At 38.8% G+C, this 25,411-nt stretch overlaps 1 protein-coding gene across 1 annotated transcript; it reads left to right on the top strand.

Moving 5' to 3' along the window:
• The first annotated feature begins 11,775 nt into the window (after positions 1-11,775).
• LOC138874397 (uncharacterized) lies at positions 11,776-24,571 on the top strand. Its single transcript, XM_070152763.1, has 7 exons — positions 11,776-12,119; positions 17,127-17,308; positions 17,379-17,578; positions 17,620-17,628; positions 23,498-23,601; positions 23,692-23,832; positions 24,266-24,571. The coding sequence occupies exons 1-7, from the start codon at positions 11,776-11,778 to the stop codon at positions 24,345-24,347; spliced, it is 1,062 nt and encodes a 353-aa protein (XP_070008864.1). The 3' UTR covers positions 24,348-24,571.
• The last annotated feature ends 840 nt before the right edge of the window (positions 24,572-25,411 follow it).

Genomic DNA, 25,411 nt, shown 5'->3' with positions numbered 1-25,411 from the left:
TCCTCTACTTCAACCTTCTTTTCAACTCCTTCAAGTTTGGAGAGGTGATCGGAACTTGGTTCTGTGTTCCCTTGCGATCACAAATTTCCAAGTCAAATTCTTGCAGTAATAGCACCTATCGAATCAAGTGTGGTTTGGACTCCTTCTTTTCAATCAAGTACTTGAGAGCAACATGATCAGTATAAACAATTATGTTTGAGCCTATAAACAATTATCTTTGAATAATATCATGAAATAAACTTTTTCAACTTACGTATTTTCTGAGACACATGAACAGACGATAGAATAATATGATACATGGGGAATCAAGAATATAAGTATATCTAGCATTTCTATGAATATAGTCATTTATGGAAGTCGTACATTTGCTCGTTTCGTTTGCATCGTATGGATCATGCCAAAAAGAAAGAAGGGATAGCCTTAACATACCTTAGTTGATTCTCTTGACTATCCCTCTAACACACGTTAATTGCGACGAAACACGTAACGACGAGATCGAAATAGGGAACAATCCGTATGAAATGCTCAAAGCAATAACGTTGCTATTGCAAAATCATCTTTGTTAAAACTCTTTCTCAAGAGATTTAGAATCAATGTTATGTAATGGAAAGCTTGCTGAATATCTTCTTAAGCGTTAAGGAATAACGTTACATAGAAATGGAAAGCTTGGTTGAACTTTCTTAGAAAGAACGTTACTATGTTCTTTTCTTAAGAGATTTGAAGATAATGTTGAATTTGGAAAGTTATCCTTAATTATTAAGTAGGCCCCACATGTATAGCTTTGTGTCACCTAAGTTCTTCAAGTGTGACACCTTTCATTCCTAATATAGGAGTCACAAATCTTGGAATGGGGGCTACCAGTTTTTGGCTTGGTCTTTATCCAAAAACTTTAGTTAATCAACCAATAATTAATAATTAACTTGTTAATTTTCCCATTAACCAATAATAAACCAATTATCCACATAATTAAGAATCATCTTAGATTATTTAAAATACTACTCACTTTTAACACACCTTATACACCTTATTATCATGGTCATGTGGTACCTTCTATGGCACTAGTCCATAAATATTGAGTATTATAGCTCAGACCGTATTTTATCCCAAAACGTCAAACTTTGACGAAACTCATTTTCTTTGATTCGTTTACCCTCTAACATTCACGAATTTACTTATCAATTATTTGAAATAACATAATACTTATAACCTCAAAAACAATCTCATTCCCGAGCTTATATCAATTTACTCATGGCGTACTTTTATGTACGAAAATATGGGATGTAACATCATTCCCCCTCTTTGGAACATTAATCCTCGAATGTTGACTGGTGCACTTATCATTTTCATAGTCTAAGTCTTCTGAATACTTTATTACTCTCCTTGCCATCTAGGCAACTATTCTCTGAATAAATCCAAAGGCCAGGGCATTCCCCCATTTAGGCCTCTTTCTCGCACCACGACTTATGGTCGGAAGCCTTCCAGTCTCGTAACTGTTGCTACCTTCTATCATGCAGCCTGTATGACTCTGACCTTGTAAGTGAGCTTATGCATCTCTTCTTTCATTTTTCCTCCGATTTTTAGCCATTACTGAAGTTCTTCGTTCGGTATTTTGTTGAACTTACGAATATTGCTATATCTTATTTCATAGACCCGGTTATCCATCCATATGACTTTACTGCATCTAAGTAGGTCATACTATACCATAACTCTTACCTCGATTTCTCGTTACTGAGGTCTACTACCAAATTCCAGGTTACTTTCATTGCTTATCCAATATGTATAAAACTATGTCCTTTAATGCTTCCACATTACTGTTCATCTTAAGAATGACGACCTAATCTCATCGCATACTTTATAACTTTATCCATCCATTGTTAATTCACCTCAATATTGATCTATAATCTACCCCTGCTAACTTAACCTTTTCTATAACACTGCTGCTAGGGTTCATGTCTCATCGGGGAACATCTGAAATGATTAGACTGATCCTCCTGGGGCAATACCATACTTTCATAACCGTATCTCATAGCATCCTAGTGCAATTCACCTTACGTGGGTATTTTAATCCCGTCCAATTCATGATATCCCTTTCTTTTCTTCGTCAGATCATTACTCAATTGAAGGCCCAAACGTCATCCTTTATCTATCACAATTACACCCTCATTCTATTACCAGGGCAACATTCCATCTCTTCTAAATGCTATTAGTCTTAGAGTTCTTGAGTTCATTCAGGATATAGTGAGCTTTGTGAAGCCAACTTCTCTTCTTGTTTTCATGGGCTTAATCCTGAGGACTTATTCATTTTCATTACCTTCTCACTCACCCTTTCTTATCCTTACTCATGTCTTCTAGAACCTTGTCGCTTCACCATATAATAGCTTGCGACCTACATATCTATTTATATTACTTGCAAACTTTCAACTTGCTTGCATCATATATTTCCTTATGACATTTTGGAACATCAAGCGAGATATCATATCATCTCTAACTCTTCTTTACTCTCTTAGTCAGGCTTTTTGATACCTATACCATAGGCTAGAAGATATGCTATTGACGATACCGCTATTATTCCTAGATACTGAATCCCCACGCTTCTAGCTTTTTATCCAAAGTATGGACTATTCACAATCTTCTACCTTTGAGTATCTTGTACGTTGTTCACATTTACTTTACTTACCTTAAAATCTCGCATCGTATCTTCTATCTCTTTCATGACCTCCCTTCCACCTAGGTGTAATTCACGTCCATAACTTGAAGCTTTATTATAATACTTGCACCTCTGATGCATACACAATCTAGTGGGAGCTTCGCACTGACTTCTAATAAGGCTGGTACTTTTCTAACCAGCTTTATCATAGGGTCGTTATAGAATATGGTTGTTGTACTATCCCTCTTGTACCTATAATATTAAGAGTAATTCTGCAATATTCTCAATCACGAATTCTATAATTTTCTGGGTCCAATAATCAGACTCCTGATTTACTTCATTGATGTAACTCTTTAGTCTCCTCTTCCTTCTGATCAGCCTTTATGTAGGCTTAAGTTATCTTCCGATCTGCAGCTCATGATGTTACTTTAGCCCTTTATGGACGCTATGGAATATTTAGGATACAATCTTCTAACAATTCAATCCTTTGTCTATGACTTGGACTCAATCCTTTCTTTTAACTTATATCGGAGTCTTTTACAACTGTATGATTGTCAACATATATGCTGCATGGGTAATACTCCGAAATCTTAAGTGCATTCATAACGTAACTAACTCTGGATCATTTATCGAATAATTCCTTTTGTTCCTTCTCAACTTTCCTTAAATGAAAGCAATTGCTTTTCCTGGTCGTTCTGCCACTTGTTGCATGAATACTTGGCTTATCTTAGTGCCTACACATGCCGGAAAGTTTATTTTTTTCTTTTGTGCAACTCATATGATTTCGACCATTACTTTTGGGTTCACATCCCACTCATTAGCAACGATAGGTGTCAGACCACTTTCTTATGGAGTGCATACAATGTTGTAGTGAGACTGCTATTAGAAGACCATTTTATCTTCTAGTTACTATGTTTAGGTTGAAGCTTTCTTTCTTATTTCCTTAACTAGTCTTTCATTGTAGTACTTAGGGAGGACCTTCTGGCTCTTGTAAAGTTACAAGCTTGTTATATTGCTTAATCGACAGAATTTTTGATGTTCGTACTTACCTATAGTTATCCTTTGTTACTTACCTCCACACTCATGTGCTCGTACGGTTGCTTCTGAACTGAAGTTTTACCTGTCTTCCCAGTGGGACTCTCTTTTATTTCCATAACACTCATACGGTATCTTTAACTACCCCAACTCCTATATGAGTATTTCTCAAGGTCATGATGTCATATCTATGAGACTGAATTTCCCATGTTGGGGTTCATTATGTTTATCTTGCACGATCTATTGATTTGTCTGTATCCTCTTGTCTAGTCATATTAGTCCCTTCCTGAATCAACTACTACTACTCGTTGGACCATTCTCATATCAATATTCCGTGTAGTTTTTCTTGGGTCATTTTCTTTGTCTTAACTTACTTCTCACACTAGCTCCGTATCTATCAATAACAATCTCGGGCAGGGACCCTTACTTCCTCTTCTTGACATCGTGTTTGCATAATGTTCTGGAATTGCAACATACCTGTAGGATTTGGATAAGTGCAATCTTATCCCTTTCTCAGTCTTATCGCATTCTTCCTTTATTATTCCATAGTTACTACAACCACATAATTCTGACTTAATGCCACATCACTCCATATTCCCCCCTTTAGGGAAGTACTATTTAGTGCTATGATGATCTACATATAGATGTTTTATCTCTTTGGCATCTTTTCACATCATTGATAACTTTTACTCGCCTTACAGTAATCCTTCTGCACTAAGGATAACAAAATTCCTTACTCACGAGGGTGACACTTAGTGTAACTGGCACACTTAGTCCTTTATGATTAACTTTGCTCACATCACTTGCTTTAGGAAAGCGTCTTCCTGAATGACCTTTAAGGGTTATTCTTATGTCGTCCATTCTATTATTGCCGGAACGCAATATGAAATTCTCATGGTGCCGACTATTATCAAATCACTCAGTCCCCAATTCATGTTTAGTTTACCTTGTTCACTAGCCCATACTAATTTCTTATTACTTTGGGGTCTAACTTTTTCTTCTGGTAATCACGTTAGAGTCGCGAACTTATTTCTTGAAATGAGGATATGACTTTATGGCCTATACTATTTTGTTGTCTCAAGGCCTGTTACCTTTCGTCTTTTCCTTCACTTGACTATAGACTCTGTAATACTGTCATCATTTTCATTTTCTTCTTTTTCTACCGTTGTCATTTATGTAATCACATCTTACTTATAATGCTTCACTAGCTCTTTTCTTATTTTCCACTAACATCTATGTCTATCACTTTATTCGAAAACTCGAACAAGACATTCTTTTTCTTTTAGCCCCCCTTGCTCCATCCATTGGATTTTCGAATTGCCTAACATTCTTTCTCTATTAGGGACGAGAGCCATACTAAGATAATATTTATCCCTTCAAGGCTTCCAGTTCCTATATTTGTAATATTCATATCTGGCTATACTATTGTAGAGTTCATCATCTGGGTGTCTCACAAGGAGATCTGTTAGCACATTTGCAATATACTTCGGAAATGTCAACTAACAAAAATAATCCATCCACCGTTTTGGGTCACCCTAACCCCAGCCGGATCCTGATCTCCGTCCTTCTCTTATACTACTTCTGTTAGCTTCCATATGGCATAAATGAGATGGGTGTGGCTAATTATACATACCTTTATTACAATTGAAGTTAACTCAAAATGTTTATATTTCTCTGCTTGAATTGTAGATAATGTTCATCTCTACTAATTAGGTACCTCGTACACCTCCTCACCTTGCTTCTTTTACTTGTTGAAACTTATACTTCCTAATTCTTTCATTGCTTTTTACCCTAAGAGTGGATAGGCATTCTTGCCTTAAGGATCCTTATCAAGAAGCTTACACATCTTATATACATATGATCTGCTGAATACCTCATATTTATCCATCATAAGCATGATTGCAAAAATTGAGTTCCTCTGATTCAACTCTTTCACAACCACATGCAATCTTTTACCAACCGTCTTTCTAGATGTAGGCATCGTCGTATTATGAATAAGATAGAGTTTAGGAAATTGAGTTCTTACAACTGAGCTCTATCACACGATCTAGAGTAAGAAGAAAGAGTGACAACCCTAAATGCCTTGTAGCCTCCTACCTATAGGTGTGGTGCACAACACACCCATAAACAAGACTCTACTACAGACGGCTTGTAGACTCCCTAGGATAGAACTGCTCTGATACCACTTTTGTCACGACCTAACCCGATGGGCCGCGATGGGTATCCGGTACCTTGCTCAACCAAGTACCAACGTAACATATCTTTCTTATTACACTTTCATTGGCAAATGGTCCGTTATGGGCTAACCAAAATAAACATAAGGGAATACTCAATATAGGACGACCCAACCTGATTGAAAAACTTATACATGTGACATACAGGCCTATAAGACCAACATGATCATTTGTAAACTAAACATAGGCCGACAAGGCCATACAAGTATCCATATACATGACATCTGTCTACAAGCCTCTAAGAGTACATAAGTATCATAAAGGTCAGGACTGAGCCCCGCCATACCAATCAATACATGTCCTAATTATACTGACCAAATAAGCAACTCCAGAGCAAATGGAGCGCACCGACATCTTCTGCTGAGCTGATAGCCTACTTGGAGGACTCTCGAGCTGTCTATCGGGACCTGTGGGCATGAAACATAGCATCCCTAGGCAAAAGGAATGTCGGTACAAATAATGTACCGAGTATGTAAGGAATGAAAATCTGTAAATAATAGACATGAGATAAATATGGAGTAAAAGACTCGACATGTATGTCTAAATAGCTCTGTGAATCATTTAATATCATAATGTCATGCATATACGTATAAATGTCATGACATGCATAGGTATATGCGTTCATAACATCATCAAGCCTCTAAGGGCATCCCATCATATCATCTCGGCCACTGTGGGCAAAATCATCAACGTATACCAGCTGATCAGGTGGTGGTGCGTATATAACGCCGTAAACTTTTCCTATATCCCATATACATATAATATACATATATACGCGTATATAACGTCATCTGGTCATGGGTCAATGTACATGTATATGTGAATGCAATGCATGAGAAGTACATCCATAAAATCTTTCGGAATGTCATAAGACCATTGTTTCTTTGAATAATATTATGAAGTAAACATTTTCAACTTACGTATTTTCTGAGACCCATGAACAGAATATAGAATAATATGACACATGAGGAATCAAGAATATAAGTATCTTTAGCATTTCTATGAATAGAGTCATTTATGAAAGTTGTACATTTGGTCGTTTTGTTTGCATCATATGGATCATGCCAAAAGGAAAGAAGGGATAGCCTTAACATACCTGAGTCGATTCTCTTGACAATCCCTCTAACACAGGTTAATTGCGACGAAACACGTAACAACGAGATCGAAATATGGAACAATCAGTATGAAATGCTCAAAACAATAACGTTGCTATTGCAAAATCATCTTTGTTGAAACTCATTCTCAAGAGGTTTAGAATCAATGTTATGTAAAGGAATACGTTACATGAAAATGGAAAGCTTGGTTGAACTCTCTTAGAAAGAACGTTACTATGTTCTTTTCTTAAGAGATTTGAAGATAATATTAAATTTGAAAAGTTATCCTTAATTATTAGGTGGGCCCCACATGTCTAGCTTAGTGTCACCTAAGTTCTTCAAGCGTGACACCTTTCATTCCTAATATAGGAGTGACAAATCTTGGAATGAGGGCTGCCACGTTTTTGGCTTGGTTTTTATCCAAAGACTTTAGTTAACCAACCATTAATTAATAATTAACTTGTTAATTTCCCCATTAACCAATAATTAACCATTTATTCACATAATTAAGAATCATCTCAAATTATTTAAAATACTACTCACTTTTAACTCACCTTATACACCTTACTATCATGGTCATGTGGTAAATTTTATAGCACAAGTCCATAAATATCGGGTATTATAGCTCGGACTGTATTTTATCCCAAAATGTCAAATTTCGATGAAACTTATTTTCTTTGATTCGTTAACCCTCTAACCTTCACGAATTTGCTTATCACTTATTTGAATAATGTAATACTTACCACTCAAAAATAATCTCATTCCCGGGCTTATATCAATTTACTCATGGCGTACTTTCATGTACGAAAACATGGGGTGTAACACTTGTGCCCACATTAAAAATCACAACCGCATGGACAACTCACGTGCTGCACAGATGACTCACATGCCAATACCATTAATACCTCATATCTGAATGGAGAACTCAAGTGCTAACAATTACAATACCCCATACCCGCATAAACAACTCACGTGCCAATAGTAACAATAGCTCATATCCGCACGGACAACTCACGTGCCAATAGTACAACTCACGCACAGAAGACAAGTATATAAGAATATATGTAAATGATCAATGGATATCAAGGTTCATATTCCCGGATTGATATAAGTGACCGATTAAGGTGTATTCTTGTGCAAATGTACTATCACAACTCAAGTCAACAAGTAAGATCAGAGACAACGTATGGCACATTGGAAACAACACAGCAAAACCCGTGATATGCATGACTCATACAAGAAAGGCACACCACCACACAAATATCATCAATAACAATTGCCCTAGGCATTCACAAATCATCCCCAACATAGCCCCCATTCTCTCGCCGCGCGCGCAACGCCTTGTCGTGCCACACGCGCATAACAATTATCCTATCTTGTCTCGCCACATGCACAAACCCCAACATATATATCCCTCCTTGTAATGTCACATGCGCAAATATGAATAATAATAATAGCACAGAAAACTCACGTGTGAAAACCTCGACAATCCTCTCAACAATACTATATGTGCCAAAAGAATAACAACATAACATAACAACCCACACCACATGTGCCCATATACCACAATATTTCCACAACAACAATTTCAATACCACAACACACATAGCCCATGGTTCAACAACTTCGAGTACAACAAGAATACCGATAAACAAGGTACGTTAAGCAAATCAACATAAGAATGACAACAATACAATGAAATGGATGAATAAGCTCAATGATGAAATACATACAAGTAATAATGACTTCAATTAGGTATAATCAACAGCGAAAGAGAAAACATGTAATGATAACTTTGATTAAGGATAATCAACTACGGAAGAGATAACATGTAATAATAACTTCAGTTAAGGATAATCAACTACGGAAGAGTTAACATGTAACAATAAAAGAGCAACAATTACAATTAAAGCATGTATGAGTATATTTGGAAACAAAAGATAGGACATGAACCAACAAGTTCAAATAAGGCATATAAGAGTGAATTTAACAATGGAGGGCATAACACGATAGCCTTCAATTTAGTGTGCATAAGGATCCTAAGAGTTAAAATCGGATAAATTTCCACATATAAAGCCGTGTACACACTCGTCACATTGAGTACACGTGTTTCACGTACTTTAAATAGTGCAAACAAAACAATCCCTATGGGGTAGTTTCCCGCTCAAAAATTTAGGCACGATACTTACCTCAAAAGCCCTCAATCAATACTCTAAAATAGCTTTTCCTTTACAATTCGCCTCTGCTCGGCTCAAATCTAACCAAAATCGACTTATTAACATCAAATAATGCAAGAGAAATCAATTCCAATAAATAAAACTATGATCTTTGCATAATTTCTCAAAAGTCAACCCAGACTTGCCCGGTCAACACCCATGTCCAAGGGTAGATTTCCACTACCCATAACCCCACGAGTCTGTATATGTGTTTTGTTTAAAAATTCGAGTCCAAATCGACTCTCAAAAGTCAAATTCTCATTTTTCAAATCTTCGAATAAATTTCTCAAAATTTCACTTTGACGTTCACAAATTTGATGTTAAATCTCATATATAATCATGTAAAATAGTTAGAAATTTATCAAAATTACTTACCCAATGATTATAGATGAAAATCCCTCTTCAAAGTTGCCTCCTACCAAGCCTAGGGTTCAAAGATATGAAAATGAGACTAAAATCCCGTCCCTTAGCTCTTATGTCTAGTCGCAGGTGTAGCAAATGCGACATAGGGTTCGTAAATGCGAGCCCCGCAAATGCGAGGAAATGATCGCAAAAGCGAATATCCTCACACCCCTGGTGTTGTTGCCAATGCGACAAATAGTTCGCAAATGCAAACTTTGGTTATTTGGAAAAAGCGACCACTTGGTCGCAAAAGCGATCCCTCCCCCAGCCCAGACAATTATTGCAAATGTGATAGGGAGTTCACAAATGTGAACCCTTCAGGCCACAGAGTACATCGCAAAAGTGAAGAAGAACTCGCAAATGCGATATATTTCTCGCAAATGTGATATCAGAACACCAGCAAAATCTGAACCTTTCCGAAATGCGTCCAAAACTCACTCGAGCCCTCAAGACTCCAAACCTAACATCAGTACCAGTCTAAGAACATAACATGAACTCGCTCGTACGATTAAATCATCAAAATAACATTCGAAACCATGAATCGGACTTCCAAAAACATACATGAAATCAACATGAAACTCAAGAACTTCTGAAAACACAACCGCACGTCTGATTCCTACAAGTCAACTCGGAATAATGTCAAACATTGCAGACAAGTTTGAAATGAATAAACGAACCTATTCCAAGCCCCGAAAGGGAAATTCAAACATGAAAGCTATGAATTAATCAACATACGAACAAACTTATCAAAATTCTAAACCTTTAAATTGTCAACTTTCGGTAAAATAACACATATCAACCTACAGACCTCCGAAAATTTTGGACATACGCCCACGTCCAAAATCACGACACGAACCTATCAGAGCCATCAAATATCATTGCGAGGTCTTTTTCACAAAATTCAAACCTCGGCCATCATTTCCAACTTAAGCTTCTAAAATAAGAATCACTCATCAAAATAGATCCCGAATCATCCGAAAATCGAATCCGACCATGAACGCAAGTCATAATACACAATATAATGCCACTCAAGACATCGAACCATTGAACGTAATATTAAAGCTCAAAATGACCAGTCGAATCATTAAAAAATGAAGAAAAAGACACAAAGAAATTAAGTACCTAAAATTAACTACTTAAACATGGGTGAGGGTTTGTTTAAATTAGTTAATTTCTTTGTTTCTATTTTTTTAAAATCATTTTCGATTTTCTTTTTTAAAATAAAAAGTATATTTCTTCATTAAAATTTAGACAATATTATTAACAACAATAGAATAAAATTTAAAATAATAAATTTTTTTAAGAGTAATAAAATATATATCTTCTATTATATTTCAAAAAGAAAATAGCAGGTAAAAATATTCAAAAAGTATAATAAAAATTTATATTAATAAGGAAATTATCCTAAATATTGGATAATATAATAAAGAAAAATACAGAACAAAAATGTTATTCGATAACTATATAAGTCCCTTTAATTTACTAGGGATTTTATTCATTAAAATTCAAACAATATTATTGAAAATATATAATAGAATAAATTTAAAGTTAAAAATTATTTCAATAATAATAAAATATATATCTTCTATTATATTACAAAAAGAAAGCAAGAAGACAAAAATATTAAACAAAGTATATGCTAATAAAAATTTCTATTAACAATGTAATAATACTAAATATTGGATAATATATTAAAGAAAAATACAAAACAAAAAAGTTATTCAATGACTATATAAATCCCTTTAATTTAATAGAGATTTTATTATTGGGTATTATCATATTGACAAATAAGATGACATTTGAAATTTATTAAAGCAATATGATCTAATATGTTCAAACAAGCCCGATCATAATTTAATTAATATTTTTTAATATTGATCGTACATCGCGCGAGTACGACTACTAATTTATACAAAATGGTAAATGATCTTCTATGATCATTAATCATAGAAATAGAAATGAAGCGTTAATCCTTACCAACTTTATCTGGTTGCTCCTCGCAACAAACATGTATAAACCGTTTCACGAAGTATGTGTCTCTCCAAATTTTCGATAGTTAGCTCTGGGCCGTCCGGTAAAAAGTAACGCGTGTAGTAGGTTATTTTGGCTAAAAATTTATTTTTTGTGAAGTGACGAATGGTGGAAAAATGCAGGTTATTGTTAACGCGGGAAATGGATCAGGAGGGTTCTTTACATGGGATGTGTTAGACAAGCTGGGTGCAGATACATTTGGCTCTCTCCACCTAAATCCAGATGGAATGTTCCCTAATCACATTCCTAACCCGGAGGACAAGACAGCCATGGCTTTAACCAGAGCCGCGGTGCTAGAAAACAAGGCTGATCTGGGCATTGTTTTCGACACAGACGTGGACCGGAGCGGCGTTGTGGACAGTGAAGGAAATCCCATTAATGGTGACCGGCTCATTGCACTTATGTCAGCAATTGTTCTCAAGGAACACCCTAGTACAACCATTGTAACTGATGCTCGCACGTGTTGCGGAAGCCAAATGTATATAGTGTGAATAAGTCACAACTACTATACCAAAAATTATGACAGCCACCAAATAATAAATAAGACAATAAAACAATAATAAAGGGAACACCAGAATTTACGAGGTTCGGCTAATTTTGCCTACTCCTCGGACACAACCAATATTTTATTTCACTCCAAAAATACAAGTGAAATAATACTAAAGAGAGAAGATACAAATGCCTTAAACAGATGAGAAGGCAAATGAGAGGTGTGTTTCAATCCTAAACATTAGGCCTTCTTTTATAGGGGAAAAATCCCCCCAAACTTAACTCCCAACCAATGTGGGACTTTGGCATTTTGCCAAACTTCAACAAATCTCCACCTTGGCAAAATTCCACATTTTCAATTCTCTCTCAATAACAAATTTTGGTTGTGTCTTCATCTTCAATCTTCAGTGTTCAACAATGTTGATCAAATCCAAACAATGTTGAAACTTGACCGCAGTCACCACCTTTGTCAGCATATCAGCAGGATTCTCTGTAGTATGAATTTTCTTCACCGTGACTCCACCTTCTTCTATGATTTCTCGTACGAAATGATACCGAACATCAATGTGCTTCGTCCTTGCATGATAAACTTGGTTCTTCGCTAATTGAATAGCACTTTGACTATCACAAAAAATTGTGATACCTTTTTGTTCAACACCAAGCTCCTTTAGCAATCCTTGAAGCCAAATTGCCTCTTTCACAGCATCTGTAATAGCCATGTACTCTGCCTCTGTTGTAGACAAAGCAACTGTTGACTGCAAAGTAGACTTCCAACTAACTGGTGCCTTTGCAAAAGTAAACACATAACCAGTAGTTGATCTTCGTTTGTCCATATCACCCGCAAAATCTGAGTCACAATATCCAACTACAAACTGATTGTCTTCCTGCTCAAAAACTAACCCGACATCTACAGTATTATGAATATACCGTAGAATCCACTTCACAGCTTGCCAATGCTCCTTCCCTGGATTGTGCATATATCTGCTAATAACTCCAACAGCTTGTGAAATGTCAGGCCTTGTGCAAACCATTGCATACATCAAGCTACCAACAACATTTGCGTATGGTACCTTTGACATATACTCTCGTTCAGCTTCATCCATTGGCGACATAGTAGTACTTAGCTTAAAATGGGAAGCAAGTGGAGTACTAACTGGCTTAGTCTTGTCATCTATGCCAAAACGTTGAAGTACTCTCTTCAAATATTCCTTTTGAGATAAACAGAGTTTCTTTGAACGTCTATCTCTAATTATCTCCATGCCAAGAATTTTCTTTGCCTCACCCAAATCCTTCATCTCGAACTCCTTCTTCAGTTGAATCTTCAACTTATCAATTTCTTCCGAATTCTTGGAAGCTATCAACATATCATCAACATATAGGAGAAGATATACAAAGGAACCATCTTTAAGCTTGTGCAAATACACACAATGATCGTATTTGCTTCTCTTGTACCCTTGCCGCAACATAAACTCGTCAAATCGCTTGTACCATTGTCTAGAAGATTGTTTCAATCCGTACAACGATTTTTCAAGTTTGCACACCATATTTTCTTTTCCAGCAACTTTGAATCCTTCTGGCTGAGTCATGTAGATTTCCTCCTCCAAGTTTCCATGTAAAAACGCAGTTTTTACATCCATCTGAACTAGTTCCAAATCCAATTGTGCTACCAAAGCCAACATAATTCTAATGGAGGAATGTTTTACAACTGGAGAAAACACTTCATTGTAATCAATTCCCTCCTTTTGAGCATATCCTTTGGCCACCAATCTTGCTTTGTAGCGAACATCTACTTGGTTAGGAAATCCTTCCTTCTTTGCAAATACCCATTTGCACCCAATTGCTTTCTTTCCCTTCGGGAGATTGGCCAATCTCCATGTATGATTCTGATGAAGGGACTGTATCTCATCATTCATGGCAATCCTCCACTTATCTTCTTCTGAACTTTGAACAGCGTCTTTATAAGTAGTAGGAACATCATCAGCTACAATTGAGGTTGCACAAGCAACCGTCTCTATGAGACGAACAAGTTTCGTTATTGTTCTTTTTGGCCTGCTGGTTGCTATTGATTCAAGTTGTTGTTGAGATTCCTGAGTTGGAATCTCCTCTACTGGCTCTCCTTCCAGAGGGTAATCTTCATTTGTTTCCTCCTCTGCTTCTTGTGTAGGAAAAATAAATTTTCCCTCAAACTCCACCTGCTTAGAAGCACCTTCATTTTGTTTGGTATCTTCTGTTACCTTATTTACCATAGCAAATTCATCAAAGGTAACATCTCTGCTGAATATTACTTTCTTTGTCATAGGACACCATAAGCGATATCCTTTGACTCCAGAAGTAATTCCCATAAAAATAGCCTTCTTTGCCCTTGGATCCAATTTTGACTCCGTCACATGATAATATGCAGTTGAGCCAAACACGTGCAAAGAGTTATAATCTACAGCAGGTTTTCCGTACCATTTTTCAAATGGTGTTTTGCCATCAATAGCAGCAGATGGTAGACGATTAATGAGGTGGCATGCATATGTAATTGCCTCAGCCCAAAATTCTTTGCCCAAGCCAGCATTGGACAACATACACCGTACCTTCTCCAGCAAGGTCCGGTTCATACGTTCTGCCACTCCATTCTGTTGTGGTGTATGTCTAACAGTGAAGTGTCGGACGATGCCATCATTTTCACAGACCTTATTGAAATGATCATTTTTGTATTCACCTCCATTGTCTGTGCGAATACACTTGATCCTCCTGCCTGTTTGATTCTCCACCATCGTCTTCCATTTGAGAAAAATTCCCAGCACTTCATCTTTGTTTTTCATTGTATACACCCACACTCTTCGAGAAAAATCATCAACAAAGGTTACAAAATAGTGCTTCCCACCCAATGAAGGTGTTTTGGAAGGACCCCAAACATCAGAGTGTACATAATCCAAAATGCCTTTAGTATTATGGATCGCTGTACCAAATTTAACCCTTGTCTGTTTCCCTTTGACACAATGCTCACAAAACTCCAAGTTGCAAGCCTTTACTCCTTTTAACAATCCTTGATCTGATAGAGTTTTCAAGGATTTTCCTCCAGCATGTCCCAAGCGCATGTGCCATAGCTTGGTTGCTTCTGCCTCTTTGTCGTCACTGGATGTCACTGTCGCTGTCCCAATAACTGTACTGCCACGATAGCGATACATATTATTATTCTTCCGATTAGCCTTCATTACCACTAGTGCACCGGAGCATACTCTCATCACTCCATTTTCTGCAATGATTTTGAACCCTTTTGATTCTAGGGCTCCCACAGAGATGAGATTCTTCTTCAAATCCGGTACATATCGAACATCTATCAATGTTCTGATCATTCCATCATGGTTCCTTAATCGTATTGAACCAATGTCATATGAGGTAAGAGGGCTGTTATCCGCTGTGTGGACGACTCCATATTCTCCTTCTTGAAATTCCACGAACCAGTCCCTGTTGGGACACATATGATAGCTACAAGCCGAGTCCATCAACCATATGTCTGAAGATGTTGATGACTCTGTTGTAACTAATGAGAAGTCTGAATCATCACAATCAGCTACATTTGAATCCATAATGGCCTTTCCATTGTTATGTTTGGCCTTATTCTTCAACTTCGGACAGTCTTTCTTCCAGTGCCCTTTTTCTCGACAAAAGGCACATTCATCTTTGCTGGGTCTGGATCTTGACTTGGATCTTCCCTTCTTTGTCCTCGTTTGATTTTGAGGACGACCCCTCACAAATAGTGCTTCTCCTTCTCCGCCCTTCTGTTTTTCTCGCTTTCTTTGTTCATAGCTGTACAAAGCCGAACAAACTTCTCTGAGAGAAACTTCGTCATTTCCATGGAGTAGAGTAGTTTCAAGGTGCTCGTACTCATCAGGAAGTGACGCCAACAACATCAAGGCCAAGTCACCATCATCATAAGTTGTATCCATATTTTGCAAATCTGTAACCAACTTATTGAAACTGGTGATATGTTCATTCATCGTGGTACCAGGAACATAGGTGAAGTGAAACAGTCTCTTCTTCATGTACAATTTATTTTGACTGTTTTTCTTCAAAAATTTATCCTCCAGTGCTTTCCATAATTTACTTGCAGAAGTTTCCTTTGTGTATGGATATTTCTGCTCTCTAGCAAGGTAGGATCGAATGGTACCGCAAGCAACACGGTTGATAATTCTCCAATCTTCTTCTCCAATAACATCTGGTTTCTTTTCTTCAATGGCCAGATCTAGCCCTTGTTGAAAAAGGACATCTAGAACCTCGCCTTGCCACATCCCAAAATGTCCGGACCCGTCAAATATTTCGACCGCAAATTTCGCATTTGACACAATTCTTGTCATAAGCGAAGATGCCAATGATGACGTATTGTTGACACTTGATGTAGATTCTTCTTGTTTATTGTCTCCCATCTTTGACACAAATATTATTTAATAGCTGACGACACAAATCAAGATTATTTCCTTTCTGGTGTGGAAGATCAGACTAAGCTGCAACCACAGAGCATACTCAGACAGAACCTTGACTCAGTTACCAAGATAAATCTTTTCTGATGTGGAAGATCAGACTATGCTGCAACCACAGAGCATACTTAGACAGTACCTTGGCTCTGATACCAATTGTTGCGGAAGCCAAATGTATATAGTGTGAATAAGTCACAACTACTATACCAAAAATTATGACAGCCACCAAATAATAAATAAGACAATAAAACAATAATAAAGGGAACACCAGAATTTACGAGGTTCGGCTAATTTTGCCTACTCCTCGGACACAACCAATATTTTATTTCACTCCAAAAATACAAGTGAAATAATACTAAAGAGAGAAGATACAAATGCCTTAAACAGATGAGAAGGCAAATGAGAGGTGTGTTTCAATCCTAAACATTAGGCCTTCTTTTATAGGGGAAAAATCCCCCCAAACTTAATTCCCAACCAATGTGGGACTTTGGCATTTTGCCAAACTTCAACAGCACGAGTATGGCCTTAACTAAATTTATTACGAAAAAAGGAGGTCAACATTGCTTGTATAGAGTTGGTTATAGGAATGTGATTGACAAGGGTGTCAATCTTAACAAGGATGGCATTGAAACACATCTCATGATGGAAACCAGTGGCCATGGTGCTTTGAAAGAAAATCACTTTCTTGATGATGGTAAGTTTATTTTTGCATGCATGGTTAATTCCATTTTATGCCTTAATTCTTTTAAATCAAAACATTGCAGGTGCATACATGGTAGTCAAAATTATAATTGAAATGGTAAGAATGAAGCTTGAGGGATCAGAAGGCGGCATTGGAAGTCTTATAGAAGATCTTGAAGAACCATTGGAGTCGGCAGAAGTCAGAATGGTTGTTCTTTCTGAGCCTAGAAATGCTAAAGCAAAAGCAGTTGAAGCCATCGAAGCATTCAGAACCCATATTGAGGTACATCATATCTCTTTATTAGTTGGAGTAACAAATTAAAGAGAGGCAAAATGAATATTATAGAAATGTGTGTTCGTTCACCTGTAGCAAGGAAGCTTACTGTTAGACCTCCAACAATTGAGCTCGACCGGACAACAAGAGTGTTGTCATGAGGCAGCAAGAGTGTTGCAAAGCTTGGTGCATGAGCAGCACCAATGTCAAAAATGGGAAACGGGCAAGTGATGGCCAAGGCTTTGACGGAGGCGAGGCAGCTTGGCATGGACTTGACAATGAGTTGCGGGCTAAGGATGGCACTTAATCATGGCAAAGGCATCAAGGCATGAGGCAGTGATGCCAAGGCAAGGCAAAAACGGATGGGCAAAGGCAAGCAAATGTGCAACGGAAAGGCAGTGCGCGGGCAGACTTGTCATGCCATTGAGTTGCGGCAAACGGGCCAAGTTCGTGGGCGGATGGCAAGGCTAATTGCGGCACAATGCAGCTGGATGCAATGGCATTGGCGCCTGGTCCAGGCCATGGCACGAAATTGGGCAGCAAGTCTTGGATTGACAAAGTCAAAGGCGGTTATCGGCACATGCTGTGCACATGGGCAGCAGTTGAGCATTGTCCAAAAAGCTGGCAGGAGTTAGCACGTTTTTGAGGGCCATGATCTCATTATCTTTAGCATGATTTACATGATCCTAGTAGTTGGGGGTGTCACCTACACTAAGCTAAAGTAGTGGGCTGACTAAGCAAGTGCCTAAGCCTAAATATAGGCAACTATTGTGTAAATGGGGCTGGTTCATATGTTATAAATGGACAGCACCCTTCCCTTTTTGAACGGGGAGAGAGAGAAAAACGTGTGAGAGCACACAATTGAGTTAGGAAGGAGTCCTAAACCTGTTTTCAAGAGTGAAAACAACCTAAGGCTAAGAGTAGTCTTGTGAGGGTCAAGAGTGATCTTCATTTTGTACACGGATGTACTACGGAGTTTGAGTTTTCTTTGTATTCTCGAGTTAAATACAAAGTTGGGAAAGAGTTTCCTGTATATTGTGCCTTTTGTTCACTTTAATTTTCTGTCCCTTCATTCAATTTTCCGTTGCCTAAAATCAGTATCTACTTACTACGTTGAAAGCTGCCTAAATAAATCTAAGTCCAAAGTTGCAGAATTTTGGCCGAGTGTTGGAACAGGCTGAAGTCAAGTAGAGACTTGGCTGCCGCGCAGGCTGTTTTTGTGGAGCATAAAACACCCCTGTGACACCTACCATGGTGGTGACGGGTGACGGAGAATTAGGGTTCGATTCCGGAGAGGGAGCCTGAGAAACGGCTACCACATCCAAGGAAGGCAGCAGGCGCGCAAATTGGAAGCATTGGTGGGAAATGTTCCTGATGGTGAAGAATTTTAGACCCTTATGACAAGGCTTGCCTACCTTGAGGCAGAATTGGTAAGGCTAAGTCAAGAGAATGCGGATCTGAGGACGGAAACAGTGGTGCTACGACGTGCTGTGGGCGAGGATGCTCCTCAACGTGGTGCTGAACGTCTCAAGGTGAGAATTCCTGAACCTAAGGCATTTAGTGGTGCAAGGAGTGCACGTGAGTTGGAGAATTTTCTTTGGGATATGGAGCAGTACTTTCATGCTATTCGTGTGCAAGACGAGATGGAGAAAGTAACCTTGACTAGCATGTATTTGAGTGAAGATGCTAAGTTATGGTGGCGCACTCGTGTGGCTGAAGATGAAAGTTTGGGTAGACCAAAGATTGAGTCGTGGGAGCGGCTTAAAAAGGAATTGAAGGATCAGTTCCTTCCTAGTAATACATCTTGGATTGCTAGGGACAAACTGAAAAAGTTGAAACACACCGGATCAGTTAGAGCATATGTGAAAGAGTTCACATCTTTGATGCTGAGCATCAGCAACATGTCGGAAGAAGACAAGTTGCACAACTTCATGAGCGGGCTGCAACAGTGGGCACAACTCGAGTTGCGAAGGCAGAATATTCAAAGCCTTGCAAGTGCTGTGGCTGCGGCTGATGCATTGGGCGATTTTCACTTGAGTGATGAGACTTCTACTTCCAAGTCCAAAGACGGAAAGAAGGACAAGGCAAAGGAGTGGAAGAAATGTGAAAATGGCAATGCAAATGAAGACAAGGGGAAGGGAAAGCAGGAAGCTGGAACTTCAAGGAGCAAGGAGAAGGGCAGCAAATTCAGTGGTTGTTTCCTTTGTGATGGACCACATCGAGCGAGAGACTGTCCGAACAAGGCAGTGTTAAATGCCATGACTGCCGCGGAGAAGAGAGCTGCATTGGAGGTGCTAGACAGTGACAAACAAGCTGTTGGTGTCAATGCAATTGTAGCTGAATAGAAACGAGGTCAAGGTGCATTGATTGTCAACCCCTTAGGACTCTTACATTGAGTTGACCTCGACGAGGACGTCGAGTTTCAAAGAGTGTGGGTGGTTTGTTAGACCTCCAACAATTGAGCTCGACCGGACAACAAGAGTGTTGTCATGAGGCAGCAAGAGTGTTGCAAAGCTTGGTGCATGAGCAGCACCAATGTCAAAAATGGGAAACGGGCAAGTGATGGCCAAGGCTTTGACGGAGGCGAGGCAGCTTGGCATGGACTTGACAATGAGTTGCGGGCTAAGGATGGCACTTAATCATGGCAAAGGCATCAAGGCATGAGGCAGTGATGCCAAGGAAAGGCAAAAACGGATGGGCAAAGGCAAGCAAATGTGCAACGGAAAGGCAGTGCGCGGGCAGACTTGTCATGCCATTGAGTTGCGGCAAACGGGCCAAGTTCGTGGGCGATGGCAAGGCTAATTGCGGCACAATGCAGCTGGATGCAATGGCATTGGCGCCTGGTCCAGGCCATGGCACGAAATTGGGCAGCAAGTCTTGGATTGACAAAGTCAAAGGCGGTTATCGGCACATGCTGTGCACATGGGCAGCAGTTGAGCATTGTCCAAAAAGCTGGCAGGAGTTAGCACGTTTTTGAGGGCCATGATCTCATTATCTTTAGCATGATTTACATGATCCTAGTAGTTGGGGGTGTCACCTACACTAAGCTAAAGTAGTGGGCTGACTAAGCAAGTGCCTAAGCCTAAATATAGGCAACTATTGTGTAAATGGGGCTGGTTCATATGTTATAAATGGACAACACCCTTCCCTTTTTGAACGGGGAGAGAGAGAAAAACGTGTGAGAGCACACAATTGAGTTAGGAAGGAGTCCTAAACCTGTTTTCAAGAGTGAAAACAACCTAAGGCTAAGAGTAGTCTTGTGAGGGTCAAGAGTGATCTTCATTTTGTACACGGATGTACTACGGAGTTTGAGTTTTCTTTGTATTCTCGAGTTAAATACAAAGTTGGGAAAGAGTTTCCTGTATATTGTGCCTTTTGTTCACTTTAATTTTCTGTCCCTTCATTCAATTTTCCGTTGCCTAAAATCAGTATCTACTTACTACGTTGAAAGCTGCCTAAATAAATCTAAGTCCAAAGTTGCAGAATTTTGGCCGAGTGTTGGAACAGGCTGAAGTCAAGTCGAGACTTGGCTGCCGCGCAGGCTGTTTTTTGTGGAGCATAAAACACCCCTATGACAACTGGTATCAGAGCGGAGCAGGTTCGTGACGGAGACACGATGGGCTGTGGCAGATTTCGTGGTCTTGTTCGAGAACATGGCTGGTGGTAACAATGAACTGCGAGAAAGGCTAACGAAACTGGAAGCATTGGTGGGAAATGTTCCTGATGGTGAAGAATTTTAGACCCTTATGACAAGGCTTGCCTACCTTGAGGCAGAATTGGTAAGGCTAAGTCAAGAGAATGCGGATCTGAGGACGGAAACAGTGGTGCTACGACGTGCTGTGGGCGAGGATGCTCCTCAACGTGGTGCTGAACGTCTCAAGGTGAGAATTCCTGAACCTAAGGCATTTAGTGGTGCAAGGAGTGCACGTGAGTTGGAGAATTTTCTTTGGGATATGGAGCAGTACTTTCATGCTATTCGTGTGCAAGACGAGATGGAGAAAGTAACCTTGACTAGCATGTATTTGAGTGAAGATGCTAAGTTATGGTGGCGCACTCGTGTGGCTGAAGATGAAAGTTTGGGTAGACCAAAGATTGAGTCGTGGGAGCGGCTTAAAAAGGAATTGAAGGATCAGTTCCTTCCTAGTAATACATCTTGGATTGCTAGGGACAAACTGAAAAAGTTGAAACACACCGGATCAGTTAGAGCATATGTGAAAGAGTTCACATCTTTGATGCTGAGCATCAGCAACATGTCGGAAGAAGACAAGTTGCACAACTTCATGAGCGGGCTGCAACAGTGGGCACAACTCGAGTTGCGAAGGCAGAATATTCAAAGCCTTGCAAGTGCTGTGGCTGCGGCTGATGCATTGGGCGATTTTCACTTGAGTGATGAGACTTCTACTTCCAAGTCCAAAGACGGAAAGAAGGACAAGGCAAAGGAGTGGAAGAAATGTGAAAATGGCAATGCAAATGAAGACAAGGGGAAGGGAAAGCAGGAAGCTGGAACTTCAAGGAGCAAGGAGAAGGGCAGCAAATTCAGTGGTTGTTTCCTTTGTGATGGACCACATCGAGCGAGAGACTGTCCGAACAAGGCAGTGTTAAATGCCATGACTGCCGCGGAGAAGAGAGCTGCATTGGAGGTGCTAGACAGTGACAAACAAGCTGTTGGTGTCAATGCAATTGTAGCTGAATAGAAACGAGGTCAAGGTGCATTGATTGTCAACCCCTTAGGACTCTTACATTGAGTTGACCTCGACGAGGACGTCGAGTTTCAAAGAGTGTGGGTGGTTTGTTAGACCTCCAACAATTGAGCTCGACCGGACAACAAGAGTGTTGTCATGAGGCAGCAAGAGTGTTGCAAAGCTTGGTGCATGAGCAGCACCAATGTCAAAAATGGGAAACGGGCAAGTGATGGCCAAGGCTTTGACGGAGGCGAGGCAGCTTGGCATGGACTTGACAATGAGTTGCGGGCTAAGGATGGCACTTAATCATGGCAAAGGCATCAAGGCATGAGGCAGTGATGCCAAGGAAAGGCAAAAACGGATGGGCAAAGGCAAGCAAATGTGCAACGGAAAGGCAGTGCGCGGGCAGACTTGTCATGCCATTGAGTTGCGGCAAACGGGCCAAGTTCGTGGGCGATGGCAAGGCTAATTGCGGCACAATGCAGCTGGATGCAATGGCATTGGCGCCTGGTCCAGGCCATGGCACGAAATTGGGCAGCAAGTCTTGGATTGACAAAGTCAAAGGCGGTTATCGGCACATGCTGTGCACATGGGCAGCAGTTGAGCATTGTCCAAAAAGCTGGCAGGAGTTAGCACGTTTTTGAGGGCCATGATCTCATTATCTTTAGCATGATTTACATGATCCTAGTAGTTGGGGGTGTCACCTACACTAAGCTAAAGTAGTGGGCTGACTAAGCAAGTGCCTAAGCCTAAATATAGGCAACTATTGTGTAAATGGGGCTGGTTCATATGTTATAAATGGACAACACCCTTCCCTTTTTGAACGGGGAGAGAGAGAAAAACGTGTGAGAGCACACAATTGAGTTAGGAAGGAGTCCTAAACCTGTTTTCAAGAGTGAAAACAACCTAAGGCTAAGAGTAGTCTTGTGAGGGTCAAGAGTGATCTTCATTTTGTACACGGATGTACTACGGAGTTTGAGTTTTCTTTGTATTCTCGAGTTAAATACAAAGTTGGGAAAAGAGTTTCCTGTATATTGTGCCTTTTGTTCACTTTAATTTTCTGTCCCTTCATTCAATTTTCCGTTGCCTAAAATCAGTATCTACTTACTACGTTGAAAGCTGCCTAAATAAATCTAAGTCCAAAGTTGCAGAATTTTGGCCGAGTGTTGGAACAGGCTGAAGTCAAGTCGAGACTTGGCTGCCGCGCAGGCTGTTTTTTGTGGAGCATAAAACACCCCTGTGACACTTACCAGGATGGGAACTTGACGCCTGTGGAGACTGCTGGGTAAGTGATGGTTGTCTTGTGGACACTAATGATGATCCTGCTGCAATTGATGCTTTTATGTACAGGTATATTTATACAAGATTGTAATTTTAAGAAGATTAACACTATATATACTTTTCCCATTTTTTCATTTGAAAATGTTGATTACAATTCAGGGCCAAAGTTTCAGATGAACAAAATGGGGAACATGGATGGGTTCACCTTCGACAAAGTATCCACAATCCAAATATTGCTGTTAATCTACAATCCACGATTCCTGGTGGATGTCAATTCATGGCAAAAGTTCTAATAGATCGGTATGCTCTTTTGCCCTCTTGTATAAAGAGTTTAACTAACGTGCACAAATAGTGTATTACTTCCTCAATTTCCTCTTCTTTTTTGTTTTTGTGTCTACGACTAAAAAGAAAAAGTGTGTCAAATAATATGAGACAAAATGAACAGTTTTTTACATAATTAACTTACAACAATATATCTATTCATAATAAACACGATATGATAATCAGAAATTACGATAATTGACCGGCTATAATCACTTAAATTCGCTCCCTCGTGTAAATAATTTACACTATAAATTAAATTCTTTCTTCTCTCAATTGAAAAAAAGTTAATTTGTTTCATATATACATCTTGTTTTCAATTTCGCTGCCTTTTTCTTCTTTTGTTTCCTTTTGGCATTGGTTGCTGATTTAAAACTTTGGCTGATTATGCATTTCTTATCTGATCTTTTAGGTTTCTCTTGCCAAGCGGGATGGATAAAATACTCGACATCAGTCAAATCGATAAGTATGCTAGAAATGGAAATCTAAGCTAAGATGCTTAAAGTATGCTTAGATTAAGATTTGAGTTATATCAGTAATGTACAATACAAGATTTTAGCTACGTCGTATTCCGTTGACAAAAAATGAAAAGAAAACGACAGAAGAAGAAGTAAAAGGGCGTGACAGTGTATTCTTCCGCAATGGACTAAGGCTATTCAATTAATTTACCGCTTATACTTCTTCCATGCATAAACTTTTAAGTTTGGTTGGCAATACATTCAAAGAGTTTCTTGCTAGAAGCATAACGTTCTCTTTTCTGAGATTTAATAACAAAATTTGGGAATTCTAAGTAGAGGCGAATGCAGGATTTTGAGAACATGAGTGCACCATTAAATTTATATTTAGTTTGATGATATAAAATTTTGCTGTCACACCAACTTATGAACAAAAAATAGTTAATTTTATTATATCATGAGTTTAGCTTTGAAAATGGTCCATAATAGCATCGTTAAAGAAAGTGGATCCGTTGACTCCAAGAAAGAAGGAAAAGAAAAGGAAGACTTAAGGAGAACCAAAATAAAAGGATGCCTTGCTGTAAATAAAAGGAAAAGAAAGAATTAACAATAAGAAGTTACAACAGATATTTTGATGGGACTCGATCCCATGACCTTAAGTAAGCAAGGAATAAGGGGCTAAATCTAGTGACCCACTTTGCCTCTTTTGACCATGAGTGCCATTAGAAAATAAAACTCCTTTTCCACAAATTATGTAGATAATATTTGATATCGTTGGAGGCCACGGTCACGTGAACTACGATTTACACTATGGATTCGCTCCTAATTCTAAGGTCTTGGAAGAATATTACATGGACCAAAAAAAGTGGGAATATGAATGTTATGTTATCGTAATTTGAAATTTTCAGCTTGATTACAACACACGTCATTATTCCTCATTCTTTCCTTATTCTAAATTGGGAAGCCAATTGAAAATAAAAATTAAATGGAAAAAGAGAAAAGAAAAGAATAGAACACCTTCTCCTACCATCAGGTGTTCACACACGTACAAATAAAAAAGAACTCTGTTTGTTTTATTGTATGATACTTTTATCTTTTTAATC

The sequence above is a fragment of the Nicotiana sylvestris genome, chromosome 8 (genome assembly GCF_000393655.2).
Source record: "Nicotiana sylvestris chromosome 8, ASM39365v2, whole genome shotgun sequence".
In the NCBI taxonomy this organism is placed as follows: domain Eukaryota; kingdom Viridiplantae; phylum Streptophyta; class Magnoliopsida; order Solanales; family Solanaceae; genus Nicotiana; species Nicotiana sylvestris.
The sequence above is the reverse complement of the archived record's forward strand: the minus strand, read 5'-3'. Positions and strand labels throughout refer to the sequence as shown.

What these genes read in the sequence shown, in the direction of transcription:
- LOC138874397 (XM_070152763.1), top strand. Translation starts at nt 11,776, where the DNA reads ATGCAGGTTATTGTTAACGCGGGAAATGGATCAGGAGGGTTCTTTACA. An exon ending in ATTGATGCTTTTATGTACAG is followed by an intron (nt 23,602 to 23,691) that starts GTATATTTATAC and finishes ATTACAATTCAG; the next exon opens with GGCCAAAGTTTCAGATGAAC. An exon ending in GCAAAAGTTCTAATAGATCG is followed by an intron (nt 23,833 to 24,265) that starts GTATGCTCTTTT and finishes CTGATCTTTTAG; the next exon opens with GTTTCTCTTGCCAAGCGGGA.